At 42.6% G+C, this 15,782-nt stretch overlaps 1 protein-coding gene across 2 annotated transcripts in view; it reads left to right on the top strand.

The window, feature by feature from the left end:
• Pamr1 (peptidase domain containing associated with muscle regeneration 1) overlaps nucleotides 1-15,782 on the top strand; it is a 162,847-nt gene that overhangs the window by 110,915 nt on the left and 36,150 nt on the right. For both annotated transcript variants that reach the window (XM_040745929.1, XM_005064869.4), the window contains exon 3: nucleotides 2,217-2,345. In XM_040745929.1, the coding sequence (XP_040601863.1) occupies nucleotides 2,217-2,345 (129 nt within the window). The remainder of the gene's footprint in view (nucleotides 1-2,216; nucleotides 2,346-15,782) is intronic.

Consider the following 15,782-nt stretch of genomic DNA (forward strand, 5'->3'; position numbering starts at 1 on the left):
CTTTTTGGTGTTATGCCACCTGTCTACTATCTAGATAGGTTAATTGTTTTCTGTGTTTGAAAATTCAAGGGAATAGACACATGCATTCATTTCTCTTTCCATATGCCACAAAAAGAAAGCACACCATAAACATTACTCACTATTTTTTCTGTACCAATATGTGCTGGAGATGTTTCATATCAGATAGATGCATGTTCTTCATTTCTTTTTAAGGTTGCATATGACTGCATTGTGTGAATTACTATTGCTTGTTGGCATTGGGCTGCTGCCAGCCCTTAGCTATTATAAGTTGAATATTTAATTCCCTTATTTCTTATACAACTTGTATCCATAATTTGAGGTAATTTAATACAGTATTTTTAATATACCATTTGTTTTGTATATTATCTGCCTATGGAACTTTTTACTTGAGGTGACATGCTTGTACACTCACACAAATCATATTTTGAATTTAAAAAATCTCAGATTATGGATGTCCAACCTGTTCCAACACACTATAGTGAATACTCTTAAACATACATTAATTAGTATAATTGCAGTTTATCTTTGAGGTAGATTCCTAGAAGAGAGATTATGGGTCAAAGGAAGGCAATGTGCTGTTTTCTAGCTTTTGCCTATTTTGTTTGCTATGTATTTAGCATTCATGCTGAGGGTATATGAGGGTATGTCATCTGAATTATATCAATCCCATTATGGCTTCAGATTACATTTCTGTCATGAAAGAAAGTGATGGTCTTAGTTTTGAGGGCCTGTGGATATAGCTAAATTGGTTGAGTGCAGACCCTGGATTTGACCGCCAGTACTACATAAACTTGGTGCGGTGCCCTATTATTCAACTTTGGAAGTAAAAGCAAATGGGATTAGAAGTTCAGGGTCATCTTAAGCTACATAGGAAGTTTGAGGTCAGCCTGCACCTTTTTTTCCTTTTAAACAATCATCTCTTTGCTGTTGTAAGAGGTATAGGTCAGATCTGGGGACATCATTGTCAAAGATGTCCATGATAGCCTTCAGTGGCATCCAGTTGAACCTGGATTCTGGATGTGCCAGTGTGGATTCCTTTGATTTTAGGCTTCCAGCTCTGCAATAGCTGCTTTGGCAACCTGTGAGCATCCCAGTGTTTTCTACAGAGCCTGGCTCACCTTCATTTCTAAGATGGGTTTTGTGACTGGAACCTAAGGACCCTAATGTGTGGCTGTGCCAAGGAACAGAGTTAGCAGGGCTGTTGAGGACAGGTTGTGAGTCCATTTGCCTCCTCAGTGATATGAGTGAGGTTGGTCTTTGGAAGGCATCCTACTGGCATCCACAGAATGGGCCAACCACATTAATCATATCAGCAACTCAGCTTCTCTTGTAGGAGGGAAAGGAAAGTCAGGAGGAAATGGGAAGAGGACTGTGAGTCCCACGGCTACAGAACACCCCCCAACACATACATACTCTCTCTCTCTCTCTCTCTCTCTCTCTCTCTCTCTGTCTGTCTGTCTCTCTCTCTATCTCTCTCTCTGTCTCTCTCTCTGTCTCTGTCTGTCTGTCTGTCTCTCTCTCTCTCTCTCTCTGTCTCTCTCTCTCTCGGCAAAGAACCATGTTGTCAATCCAACAGGGGCCATCTTCAGGAGTTCATTAGTCATTCTTTCTCTGAGATAATTTTTATTTATCACTGAACTGGGTTCGGGGGATTTAGTGAAGATTGAGATACATCCCTTTGATTGATTCTGTTATAGGAGAATGGCAATGAGCAGGTAACATCAGGTATGGAGTATACAATGGTAAGGATGAGCCAGGTGGAATTATGGGAAAGCAGCTTTATAATAGTTCAAAATCTGAGAGCACTTACTACTATGTGTCAAACACTTTACATATGTTAATGCACTTTTAAACAATTCTGAGAAGTAGATACAATTTAATCACATTTTGAGAGGCCACGGCATTAGGGCAAGGCTTAAGTCTGTGTTTTGATAAATGAGAAGAAATTATTTCTTCCTTTTCTCATCCTCTCTCAACCCTTCAAGAGACCTTGCTTTTGAAGCAAACCACACCTGAACAACACTCGGCTCTCTCTGATGTGCTTTGCTGCCTCTCTGACCTTTCCAGGGCAAGACTGTGGCTAGTCATTGGGACTTATTTCATGCTGTACTTTTGTTATAAAAGTGCATGACATAGATGGTAGATATTTCATAGAAAGGTATTTACCAGCAAACTAACAATTTGGGATGTTTCAGGTTGTACCATCTTTGAAAACTGCAAGAGCTGCCGGAACGGCTCTTGGGGCGGAACCCTGGATGACTTCTACGTGAAGGGATTCTACTGCGCAGAGTGCAGAGCAGGCTGGTATGGAGGAGACTGTATGCGTAAGTAGATGCCCTGCACGCTCGCAGAAGCTCCATCCTCATCTGGCTCAGCTTACAACACAACTCAAGTTTATCTTGTTAGAGTCTGAGTTCTGGAAAGCGTGTAGCTAGTGAGCTTTGTAGGTAGGGCTGTCAAAAAAAAAAGATGTGTTTTCATCTATGGAGACATACATTTGGGATTGTTGCTTTTAGGAGCTTTTTTATCTGGTCTTCAAGTTTGCCTTTTGCTCAAGTGAAGCTGAACTGTTCCACACATGACACTCCGGTGTCCATGCCAGGAGAACTTGAGAGGTGGCTTTGGTCAGTAGGCAGTGAAGTAGGTTTCACTGTTGTCTGTAGTGCATTTTAAAATCGTCTTCCTTCCTTCCTTCCTTCCTTTTGGTTTTTCGAGACAGGGTTTTTCTGTATTGCTTTGGAGCCTGTCCTGGAACTCGCTCTGCAGACCAGGCTGGTTTCCAACTCACAGAGATCTGCCTGCTTCTGCCTCCTGAGTGTTGGGATTAAAGGAGTGTGCTGTCAATGCATGGAATTTCTTTGATAATTTTTTTAACTCCTGGATTACATTCTTGAAACCACAGCAAACTGCCAGCACACCACTTTACCCAGGAAGGGAATTCTTCTGCAAAGCCCTTGATCTGGGAGGATCAGTCTTTGTTATTCTTCTCTGAGCTTCAAAGTTCTTTGAAAGTAGAATAGAAATCCAGCACCTCTCTCAGGCCAGGCCATGCCTCACCACGGGCCTTGGATGTCCTGTGTGAGCCTGCATCCGAAGCAATGCCCACACTGCGATTTCAGCTACTCTGCTTTATTTGCTCTGTAGTGGAAACGAAAGCAGTCAGGACGACCACCTTCACTTCTATAAACAACATTCACAGGCTACAAAGATGCTTTGGAGTGATGTTGACCCAATCATTGGACCCAGTAGAGCCACACCCTTGTAGTTTTGAGGCTCCACTACAGCCAGGGCAGGAGAGGGGCTTGTCTGTATTTCACGGTGAATCTAACAGTTCTAGAAGGTGGGCAAAATTTGAAGTGCTGGTCTCTGCTAGAGATTCCATGCCACTTTAATTGGGTTCTAGGAAATTCAATTTGGGGTTTGTAGATTTTTTTCCAGATAGGCCAGCTGTGGGATACAACCCACTCTTCACCTTAGCAGCTATCCTATGAGATAGTGTGGTAGGACAAAGATCAGGATACACAGACCCAGGCTGAAGTAATGATTGCCTGGAACTACATATGACTTTGAGCAAGTCATTAAGCCTTGATGATAGTTGCTGTCTTCTCTTTAAAATAGGGAAGAGCCAGGCAGTGGTGGTACATGCCTTTAATGCCAGCACTCGAGAGGCAGAGGCAGGCATATCTCTGTGAGTTTGAGGCCAGCCTGGCCTACAAAGTGAGTTTCTGGACAGCCAGGGCTGTTACATAAAAAATATCCTGTCTCAAAAACCAAAAACAAACAAAAAACAAAATAAAACAAAAATAAAATAGGGGAAAATGCTGTCTACCTTGTGGAGCTGATTAAATAAGATAAATACATGTGAAGCATTTAGTTTTTTAGAGATAGTGAAAGCCCAATGCCAGTTAAATGTATGATGTATTGGATGTTTTCCATATGCCTCTAATCAATAAGACCAGAAGAAGTCCAAACACTAAACTACTTTCAGTAACAGAGTAGGAAAGACACCAAGTCCTGGAAAGAAAGCTCAGTCAATGAAGTGCTTGCCTTGTAAGTACGAAAACTGAAGTTTGATCTCTAGCACCTATATAAAAATCTGGCAGGTGGAATTGGGGAGGTGGAGACAAGTGGATCATTGGAGATTAAAGATGGCCAAGCCCAAGCTTAATCAACTTGGTGAGTGTCAGGTCAGCCAGAGATAAAAAAGAAAAAAAAAAGAAATGACACCTGAGATCCTCTGGTCTCCACACACATGCAAACACACACACACATACACACACACACACACACATGCAAACACACACACACATACACACACACCACACACACACAACCCCCCCACACACAGAGAGAGAGAGAGAGAGAGAGAGAGAGAGAGAGAGAGAGAGAGAGAGAGAGAGAGAGAGAGAGCATGGACACCCACAAAAAGAAAGAAACATTATTATAATGCATGACTTTAGATTTCTTGTCGGAACTTTTTGTAAATAAGATAACTTTAGGGTTTTCACTTTAGGTTACACTGGGTCTGCGTGAGGGGTGAAATGCCAAATAGAGTCAACCACATGTGGCCCTGTGGGTAAGTTAGGTAAAGAGTTTACATGCTCTTCAGGTGTGGTGGGAAGCTAAGGATGAGATATGAACTCAGGTTGCACTAAGTGCTCTGAGAACACAGTTAAGTGAACGATTGTTACAGACACACAGAGTCCTAAAGGGCACTTTTTTAAAATCATGATTTAGTTACGTTCTCCCTCCAAACCCTCACATACACCCTCCCTGCTCTTTTTCCGCCTCATTCAGGCACAGAGACACATTTAAGCTTCCTGCTCACATTGATTCACTAACATCCCACCAGCCAAAAATAAGCCACACAGCAAAGTTACAAATCAGTACTTTGTGCCAAGGGGAAATGCACTCCACTTACGTCATGTGAGTGAGTACGTTTGGGGTAGTGGGGAGGGAAAGAATATTTGCACTCGGGAAATCAATAAGGCACGGGTACAGATTAGCAGGTATCCAGAGATATCTCCCGCACATGGCCCTTCCTAAAGTCTCTGTCAGTTGAGCCTGTGAAGCCTGATTGGTTGGGCTACTGATGGTAACATTCTAGGAGCCAGGCTCTCTGAAAGACAGCAGAGCCAGCTTAGGGCAGGACGTGATCCTCCTAGACAGATCAAGCAGGGAACTTGTGATGTTATTCATCAGTTTGCAGATTCATTCAAAAGAATGTACCCCGGGTGCTGGACACAGGACGACAAGCAAACAGACACGATTTCTTCTGTTGTGGTAGAGCCACCAATCAGCAAAGGGAAGTAAAGACAACAACAAGGAATAAAAACAAACATGGAAAGAAGTTTACTCTGTGGAGTAAACACACAGAATAAGGGCCAGATTCCTCTCTGCATCTGATTCTGTCTTGGACACATGGGATGGCATGATTGCATTCTGCCTGTTCTGAGTCTCGTTCTACACACAGGGTATGTCATCACAGCTGCAAGAGCAAATGGAGCATTTATTACGGAAATCTGGGTGGTCATCTTAGAATACAGTGAGCCCTCAAGGAAGGTGAATTCCATCTGTGAAAAAAGGTCAACCCCAAGAAGACATCAGTTTTATGTTATTAGATTCTTCATTGTGTCACTGCATAAATTTGAAGCAAATCCAGGGGAAGAAGTGATTCATATGGCTGTCTGCTGAATGCCTGTCTGGAGCTGGGCATTAAGCCGCCTTCTGTGATGAGGGGACTGGATACTTGGGTGTCCCTGTCATGTCTGGGGCACGATACAGGAGCTACAAGTCAGTACCAGAATCTTCCCAGTAGATGGCGCCCAAACAATCCTTTCCATCGGTTTTTAACTTGAAGGAGGAGGGCACCTGGAGGGCTCCAGCAGCCTCCCTCCCTGAGTACCATGCACAGCCTTAGCAGGAAAGGGGGAAGCCGGTCGACACTGAAAGGTATCGGGTTATAATAAAGCTTTAGCGCACTCGATCCTGGAGAGACGAAATAGCACCTTGATTTGTTAACTGTCCATACTGATGACACATCCTATTAGCCCACCTCCTAACGGTCTTAGAACTTAGAATGTGATTATTTCATCCATTGCTACAGTCATATTCTAGCCTCCAGGAAGAGTGCTTGAGTCCAGGGCCCAGAGCTTACTCATTTCACCTTCCTGTGTAAGAAAGATTTGGGTGATCTCCAACCATCCATGCTAGGAGCCAGGGTGCTGTAAAACTAAAGGAAAGATCTACTTCTTTGCTCTTTCTCCCATCTTTTAAATTAGAATAATTTAAAATAAATAAGTCTACATTATTTCCCTTCTTCCATACTATAAACTTTACCATTCTGTGTCTTATGCTGGCATAACCTTCCTTTCCTTCTTTTTCTTTTGGAGACAGGGTCTGAGGAGGTAGCACAGGATGGCCTGGAAGTCTCTGTCTTCCCGTGCCATCCTTCCATGTGCTGGAGTGACAGCTGTATTTCACGATGCCTAACTAATTCTTCCTCCTGAGCCTCACTCTGGCCAGTGAAGACCTTTTCGATCATCCCACGTGTTGGTTTTTGAGCACCCCTCCCCTTTTCAGTCCTCAGAAGCATTTCAAGTTCACTGGTATGTCTCTCCTGGGCCCTGAGACCTGCCATTTTTCTGTGACTCTGGTTCGTTTCAGTGGGGAGCAGTTGTCACTAAGTGCTGACTAGTTGAGGTGCTAGTATCGAAAGTTAAGAGTAAGGCTGTCTTCAGGGATCCTTAGGCTGGAAAGTTGGCTTCTTGAGTGGAACCACCTGCTGACCTCCAGGGATGGATTCTAAAATGGGATTTATTTATTTGTGTGTTTGGGGAGGAAGATGGGATGTTTTGTTCTTTTTTAAATTTAGTTTTCATTGCATATATTCATTGTACATGGTACTATGTTACCTAAGGACAATTTTGTACAATGTGTATTGTACACTGAACATATCGTTTCCATAGCTCCACCCCCTTTGTAGCCCCACCCCTTTCACTTCTACTTCCATTTCATGTATACACGCATGATTTTTACATTTTTTTTGTTTTTATGAGACAGGGTTTCTCTGTATTGTTTTGGAGGCTATCGGTCCAGCCCGGCCTCGAACTACATATTTTTTTAATAAAATGTAGGAACCACGTTTTGGAGAAAGTATATGATATTTGTATTTCCTAGACGGGCCTAATTTGCTTAATATGAGCATCTCTAGTTGTATCCATTTTCTTGCAAATGACAACTTTGTTATTCTTTATGGCTGAAAAGTTCCATGTATATATAGGCCTTGTTTCTTTATCCATTGCCATGTTGTTGGACACTTAGGTTGGTTCCATAATCAGACAGTGTGAATAATGTGGCAATAAGTGTCAGTGTACGTGGGTGTCCGGAATGTTGTGTTGGCTTGGAGTCCTTCAGGTGAATCCCCAGGAGTGACAGAGCTTGGCCATGCATTCTACTTTAGTTTTCTTGAGAAAACTTCATAGTAAATGGGCCTATTTCCATCCCTTTTGTCCATATCCTTGTCAGTATTTATTGTGATTCATTTTCTTAGTGGCTGCCATTCTAACTGGAGTGTGATAGAATCCTAACATAGTTTTAATTTATATTTCTCTGATGATCAATAAGCTTGAATTTTTCATGTGTTTATTGGTTGTTTGTGATTTATCTTCTGAAAATTGTTAATCTTATTAGCCCATTTATTGATTGGGTTGTTTGATTTCTTACTGTTTAGTTTTTTGAGTTCTTTGTATATTCTAGATATTAATCCTATCTCAGACATATAGCTAGTTAAGACTTTCCTACCATTTTTGTAACTTTTCCCCACTTGAATAACTATTTCATTTGCTGTGCAGAAACTTTTAATTTCACAAGATCCTGTTTGCCAATTGTTGTCATTATTTCCTGAGTGCCTTAATGCTTACTCAGAAAGTCTTTTGCCTGTTTCTTATCTCTTATTCCTTATCTCTTATCATTTCCCTACTTTCATTAATTTGTTCAGAGTTTCAGGCCTTATATTATTATCTTAGATCCACTTGGAGTTGATTTTTACACAGGATGAGAGCTAGGTATCTAGTTTTATTTTAGAATGGTGTTTATGTAACTTGACCCTCTGGCTGCTTCTTGTTCACCCACCTTTGAGCAGCAAGGGGACCTGGATTCCCCCTGGTTACACTTGTAGCTAATATCTAGTGACTCCAATAATTCAATCCCTGAAGGATATCGGAGAAATAAGAAGGTTAGAAAAGCAACCCAGGTGAGAGGATTTATGGGGAGGGATTTCAGCCCCCTAATACATTTATCTTCTTGTTTATGTTTTGGGCAGAGGCAGAGGAGCAGAGGAACTGGTGTGAGCCATGCCTCCAAGGAAATGTGAGATGATTTGTGCAGACTATACCCAGAACTGATTAAGAGAAAATTTGAGAGGGGAAAGATTAGAGGAAGAAGGAGGGGTGGGGTGAAGAACAGGGACAGAGAGGGGAAAACTGAGATCAGTCATTGAAAACCAGATCATCTAAAGGTCCTGGAGAGGTTAGGAATACAAGAAACATACCTAGACATAATAAAGGCAATAAACATCAAGCTGACAGCAACATAAAATTAAATGGAGAGACACTCAAAGTGATTCCACTTAAATCAGGAACAACACAAGGTTGTCCTCTCTCTCCATATCTATTCAATATAGTACTTGAAGTTCTAGCTAGAGCAATAAGACAACACAAGGAGATCAAGGGTATGTGATTGGAAAGGAAGAAGCCAAACTTTTGCCATTTGTAGATAATATGATATTATACATAAATGACCCCAAAAATTCTACCAAGGAACTCCTAAAGCTGATAAACACCTTCAGCAAAGTGGCAGGATATAAGATTACTAAACAAACAAACAGACAAATGAGTATTCCTCTTTTACATAAATGATAAATGGACTAAGAAAGAAATCAGGGAAACATCACTCTTTACAATATAAAATATAACTCTAGCCAAACAAGTGAAAGACCAGTATGATAAAAAAATTTAAGTCTCTGAAGAAAGGAATTGAAGAAGATATCAGAAAATGGAAAGATCTCCATTCTCTTGGGTAGGTAGGAGCAACATAATAAAAATGGCAATCTTGCCAAAAGCAATCTACAGATTCAGTGTAATCCTCACCAAAATCCCAGCATAATTCTTCACAGACTTTGAAAGAATAAATATCAACTTCATAAGGAAAAAACAAAAAACCCAGGATAACTAAAGCAATCCTGAACAATAAAGGAACCTCTAGAGACATTACCATCCCTGACTTCAAGTTCTACTATAGAGCTATAGTCCTGCAAACAGCTTGGTATTTGCATAAAAACAGACATGTGGATCAACCAAAGACCTTGACATTAAACCACACACCTGTTAACACCTGATTTTTGACAAAGAAACCAAAACCTTACAATGGAAAAAACAAAGCATCTTCAACAAATGGCTGCATAACTGGATGTAACATGCAGAAGATTGCAAATAGATCCATATACATCTATCCCCATGCACAAAACTCAAATCCAAATGGATCAAAGACCTCAACATAAATCTAGTTACATGGAACCTGATAGAAGAGAAAGTATGAAATAGCTTTGAACACATTGGCACAGGAGACTTCTTCCTGAATATAACACCAGTAGCACAGACACTAAGATTGACAATTAATAAATGGGACCTCCTGAAACTGAGAAGCTTCTGCAAGGCTAAGGACACAATCAACAAGACAAAACAGCAGTCTATATAATGGGAAAAGATCTTCACCAACTCCACATCTGACAGAGGGTTGATCTCCAATATATATAAAGAACTCAGGACACTAGGCATAAAAATACCAAATAATCCAATTTAAAAAATGGGATACAGTTCTAAACAGAATTCTCAACATGAGAAATTCAAATGGATGAAAGACATTTAAGGAATTTCTCAGCATCCTTAGCCATGAGGGAAAGCAAATCAAAAATACTCTGAGATACCATCTTGCACTTGTCAGAATGCCTAAGATCAAAAACACCGATGACAGCCTATGCTGGAGAGAATGTGGAATTAAGGGAACACTCTTCCACTGCTGGTACTTGTACAGCCACTTTGGAAATCAGTGTGGCAGTTTCTCATAAAACTGGGAATCAATATACTTCAAGACCCAGCAAAGACCCACTCTTGGGCACATACCCAAAGAATTCACATTCATACCACAAGGACATTTGCAACTATGTTTATAGAGCATTATTCCTAGTAGCCAAAACCTAGAAACAACCTAGATGTCCTAATCTGAAGAATGAATAAAGAAAATGTGGTACATTTACACGATGGAGAACTGCTTAGCAATACAAAAAAAAATGACATCTTGAAATTTGCAGGCAAATGGATGGAACTAGAAAAAAAATCCTGAGTGAGGTAACCCAGACCCAGAAAGACAAACGCAGTATGTATTCGCTCATAAGTGAATATTAGATGTAAAGCAAAGGATGACCAGGCTAAAATCCTCAACCCCAGAGAAGCTAGGCAAAAAGGGAGCTCCTAAGAGAAACATTCCTGGATGTCCCTGGGAAGGGGAAATAGATATGATCTCCTGAGTAAGATGGGAACATTGGGGGGGTGAAGGGAGGAGGAGAAGAGAAACGAGGGAATGGAAGTTGGGAGAGGGACAGTGAGGGAGAACAATGAAAGAGAAATCCTGATAGAGGGAGCCATCATGGGGTTAAGGAGAAATCTGGTACTAGAGAAACTCCCAGGAATCCACAAGGATGATCCCAGCTAACACTCATAGCAATAGAGGAGAGGGTGCCTGATCTGGCCTTCCCCGTAATCAGATTGATGACCACCCTAATTGTCATCATAGTGCAGTAACTGATGGAAGCAGATACAGAGATTCATAGCTAATCACTGAGCCAAGCTCCTGGAGTGTAGTCAAAGTGAAGGAGGAAGGACATGGACAGAAATTAATATAAAAGAAGTATAATAGAAAAATTCCTGAGAGGAAAAGAAGGAGGAAGTAGTCATGCCAGGCAGGGTAAGTGTTATTTGGTAAATAGCATTGCATGCTTCCTGTCTGAGAAGTTTCTGGACACCAGGTAGTTAATGTTTGGACTGCTGCAGACAGCTGTCAAAGAGCCATCAGCTGTAACTCAGTGTTAGGAGAGGAGAAGGCTGGAAAGACCTCTTCTTCTCAAACAGTAAGAAATAACTAGGTTAGAAAAAATGCAACCAGAATTTTCTTTATGACCATCAGGTATCTGTGAATATAGAACCTGAATGACTTCAACATCCAGAGGAAGGGTTTCTTTCCCAGACAAACAAGAATCTAGGATGCTGGTCCCTGGGACTGGTTGCTGAAGCAGGTAGAAGGTGGGTTCAGATGAAGGCTGTGCCTGTCGAGGAAAAGCAGAAGCCAGGTTTTTGGTGGTCCTATGAGCCAGCCTGTTTGAGCAGAAACCTAAAGCAAAGACAATCTCCACCTAGAATTTTCTGAGACCAAGTTTTGTTAATGATCAGGGCAAGGTTAGACAGCAGATCCTTGCAGGGGTATCATTACAGATTCATAAACATGTGGTCTCAGGGCCTCATGGGCTCAGAGGGTCTTAGCCTTGTAGCCTGAAAAGTAGTAGAAGTTGGAAGGAAGAGGACTTGAAAAACTAAGGCGATGTCCCATTTACTAACTCCTGATTTCATTGAGTCAAACTGACCAGTCTTTGTCTCACATGCCTAGGAGAGGAGGGCACATTCCTAGTCATAAGAAGTAATGTGCCATTCCCTGTCAGGAAGAGAGAAAGAAAGAAAGGAAGAAAGAAAGGGAGAAAGAAAGAAAGGAAGATGTAACTGCAGTAAAGAGAGCAATTAGCAAAAATAAAAAATAAAAGTATTTAGATGATCAAAATAGTGGACCTTTCAGACAAGAACCTTGATTAACTTTAAAATAAACTAAATTAAAGGATGTGTAGGAAAATACGTCTCTTATGGACTAACATATGAGAAATGTCAGGTGAGATCTAGAAAAATAAAGAACAAAGTGAGCATCCAAAAATTATAGATAGAGTATTTGAAATAAACAACAACGAAAACATCAGTTGGAGGGAACCAAGGAGGAGGAAGAATCAAAGATAGGAAAACAAAAATCAATCAAACTGCTTCTCAGAGGGAGACACACAAAGTCCTCAATGTTATTATTTTTATTAGTGTATAGTAGTTGTATAAAACCCTGGTTTTCATTGTGATATTTTGTACATGCAAGAAGTGGGTTGGGGGAAGGACTGGTTGGAGCACAAAGGAGAGTAATGGGGGTCAGAATACAATCGATCCAGTTTCTTTCCCACCCTCCTCCAGTTCCTATCTTTTTTGCTGGATTGGCAAGGTGATTAAACATGCGTTTTTGTGAAAAGATCCAGGCAGCTTGGGGAGGAAATCTCTCCTGCCTCAGGGTGGTACATATTTTTGATGCTAAACAGTCATTTCAACAGAAGGCGTAACACATGCAGTCCAGGGAGAAGAGGCTTTGAAATGCTTTGATTAGGTAGGGAGCTGTTGAATTATTTGGTATGGTCAGCCATTTGATTAACAATTCTTTGGGCACCAGCTTGATACTTACAAAGAGGTGAACAAGACAATGTCCCTGCTCTCGCACAACTGTGCTATTAAGTACAAAAAATAATTCAATCAGCAGTCTTCATAAAGTGCCAGGCTGAGTGGGGTCTTAGGCCAAATCACAGCTTGGAAAGTCTCTTTGGGCCCCCTAGTGTTCCTGATGAAGACAAGAGTCCCTATCAAAGCAAAGCCTTTGCCTAGCACTTACTGTGAGCTAGGCATTGTTCTAAACACTCTCATGCACAGATTCCTTTAGCCTCCACTGCAGCCCTCATCAGAGCTATTTTATAGATAAGGACACTAATGCACTCTATCAGGGAAGGCAGCGAGTAGGGGGCCTATTGTCAATAGCTGTAAGTGCCTGGGCCAAGATATGAACCTGGAAACTTGGCACCAGTGCCTGCCCCCTCTTTTCCACTGAACCACTCCTGAAGAACTGGGGCAGATGTTTCCAGTAGGTTCCCACTGAACCACTGGTGTAGGACCAGGGCAGCTGAGATGGCGGTGGAATGACTGGAGTTACACATGAGGTTCAAGCTTCCTTTCTGACCCTGGTTCACCGGCAGGTTAACAGGCCACCATTAGGCCTCAGCTCTGCCAGCTGTGTTTCTGCTGGGTTCTAGCCAGTGTCACCATGTGGCTCTCATGAAATCTAGAGTACAGGGCATAACCTGAGTTCTCTCTGGGAATCTTATGCTAAGAGAGTATCTCCGGTCCAGACAGGACTCAATAGAAAGAATAAAATGCCATTTACAGAACGTTTTTAGGAATCAGCTACAGTGTTGAAAACCAGGGCTGGGAGTTGGAGCTCAGTTGGTAGAGTACCAGTCCAGCACAAGTAGACCTAGGTTTGATCCCCAGCTGGACATAAAATAGGCATTGGGGTGTACCTGTGGAATGCTCTCACTTGGCAGGTGGAAAGAGAAGGATCATAAGTTCAAGGCCTGCCTCAACCTCAGATGACAAGTTCAACACCAGCATGGACTACATGAAATGATGTCTCAAGAAAAAACATCAGATTTAATCCAACAAGGCAATAAGAAAAGTTATGATGACAGATACTACTATTATTCTCACCTCAGACAATAGTGAACTTACCTAGGGTTCAAACCCTAGTTGTTTTCATGGACTGAGTTATCTTGGAAGAGATAATACCAGTTCCTCACTGACTGGATGGTTTCTTCAAGTCCTTTTTTTCCTTAAGAGGGAAGATTAAAGGAAAACAAAAGAAAACTACTTTTCGGAAGTATGCTGTGTGTCTCTCCTGCCACTTGCTCCCTACACCTAATGCTGGAGAGGATGAGACTTTTGTGAATGTTGGAGGTGTTCCTTCCTGTGGGCAACCTTCCAGTTCTCTTGCTACTTTGGAAATTAAGGAAGACTTCTTTTCAGTTCTGTAAAATAGAAGCAGTTCTGTCCACCTAGCCCATCCATGTTGAGCTGTAGCAGTGGGTAAGAATAGGTTTGGAAGCCTTGTGGATGGTCTGGACAGACACACACACACACACACACACACACACACACACTCACTCACGCACGCACGCATGCACGCACGCAGCACGCACGTTTGTGCATAGTAAGACATCATTAGGGAACCCGATCATGTCTTCTGGGCACCGGCCTGCTCTGGTTTTTTAACTCAGGACCACCTGCCTGGTTGGCCAGTGGTACTTCCTTGGCAGGAAATCTGGCTGTATTCACTGTTCTGTCCTGGACAGGGAGGTGTATTAGCTAGTTTCTGCACCCAGATCAGCCCACTCCAGAGGAGAGTGGGAAGGGAGCTGAGGGAGCCCCTGATGTGGGAGGGAGTAGAGTCCCTGATCTTCCTTCCTACCCAGTGCCCCCTCTACAAGCCATTTTCAGAAAGTGGCCTCTTTGTCTTTGGTTGGCTGGAAGCTGTTCCTCCTCTTGGAGCCAAATATTCCCTCCCCTTCAAAGTGAGAGGGAACAACATGATGGAGAGCCCAGCTCCTGCATATATGTCTTGCAAGTCTGGCTACCTCTGGGGATAGCTCTAAGGCAGGATAAATGGCCCAGCCTACCCTGTGTGCGGCTGGGAGCTCCAAGCCCTCTAAAGGCTGCATGAAACCCAGGAGCTGTCCTAGCTTCACCAGGGAGACTGGAATGAGGAGGTGCCAACAGACACAGGCTGTCTGATTCCAGCGTTCACAGGGAGAGACAGGAAGGAACCGGAAGTAGGCTGGCAACCTTCAAGCTGCTTCTAACTTGGGGCTCCCAGCAGGAGCTTTGTGGGGGGAGCTGGGATTTAACACCTTGCAGGCTGGGAAGATGCCAGGCTCTGGAGAGCTGAGGCTTGCAGGGAGGCTTCTTTTTCTGTCTCTCACACCCAGTGTAGCACGTAGCACTTCCTTAGCCTTGCAGCAGATGTGGGCGAGGAGAAGAGTGGTGTGTGCAGGAAGAAAGAATGTGTGCTTCCGGTGGGAAGGTGTGCTGAAAGAGAACTCCGGCTGCTTCCCAATTCAGTGGGAGAGGGTTAGATCAGAAAGTCACTGAGGCAGTGTAAGGTATCACCCAAGACCCCCGCCTGACTGGACAGATCCACATGCATATTCCTGAAGCAACAGCTGATTCTCACTGATTTTTCTGTTACCACTTCCAAACGCAATCTGTTTGCAGCTTCTGAAACCATGTTAACTAGGGGCTGCTTTATTCACATGTGACTGAGGTTGATGGAGGTTTACAGCTAGAGAGCCTGAAGCTGGGCTTCTGAGGACAGTTAGACGTTGATATTCCTGTCCTAATGCAATGATGCTCAGAGTCTTGTGGGGGTCTTCTGTTGGCCATTCTTAGTGTTCAGCATCCAGGCAATGGGAAGATGAGCATTATCTCCCCCAGGTTTATCATGACATAAGCCTGGTACAGCCTCTAGCCAGAGCCTGACTACTTATCATTCTTTCTTTCCTTACTTCCTTCATTCAACAAACATTCCAGGTGCTGTTCTAGCTGTACAAGTTAGCTAAGGTCCCAGCTCTACCAAATAGGTAAGGAAGTAAAGTCAAATGATTTTAATTTTGTGTGTGTGTGTACGCGCTCGTGCGTGTTATAAAGAAGACGAAACATGATGAAGTTAGACTGTAGAGTGGGGGGAGGGTGGACTTCCGTGGATGCTTGAGAAATGGGGACAGGCATTTCCACAGACGCTTGAGGAAG

This window comes from Mesocricetus auratus, unplaced genomic scaffold (genome assembly GCF_017639785.1).
Source record: "Mesocricetus auratus isolate SY011 unplaced genomic scaffold, BCM_Maur_2.0 Super-Scaffold_100004, whole genome shotgun sequence".
NCBI classification, from domain to species: Eukaryota; Metazoa; Chordata; class Mammalia; order Rodentia; family Cricetidae; genus Mesocricetus; species Mesocricetus auratus.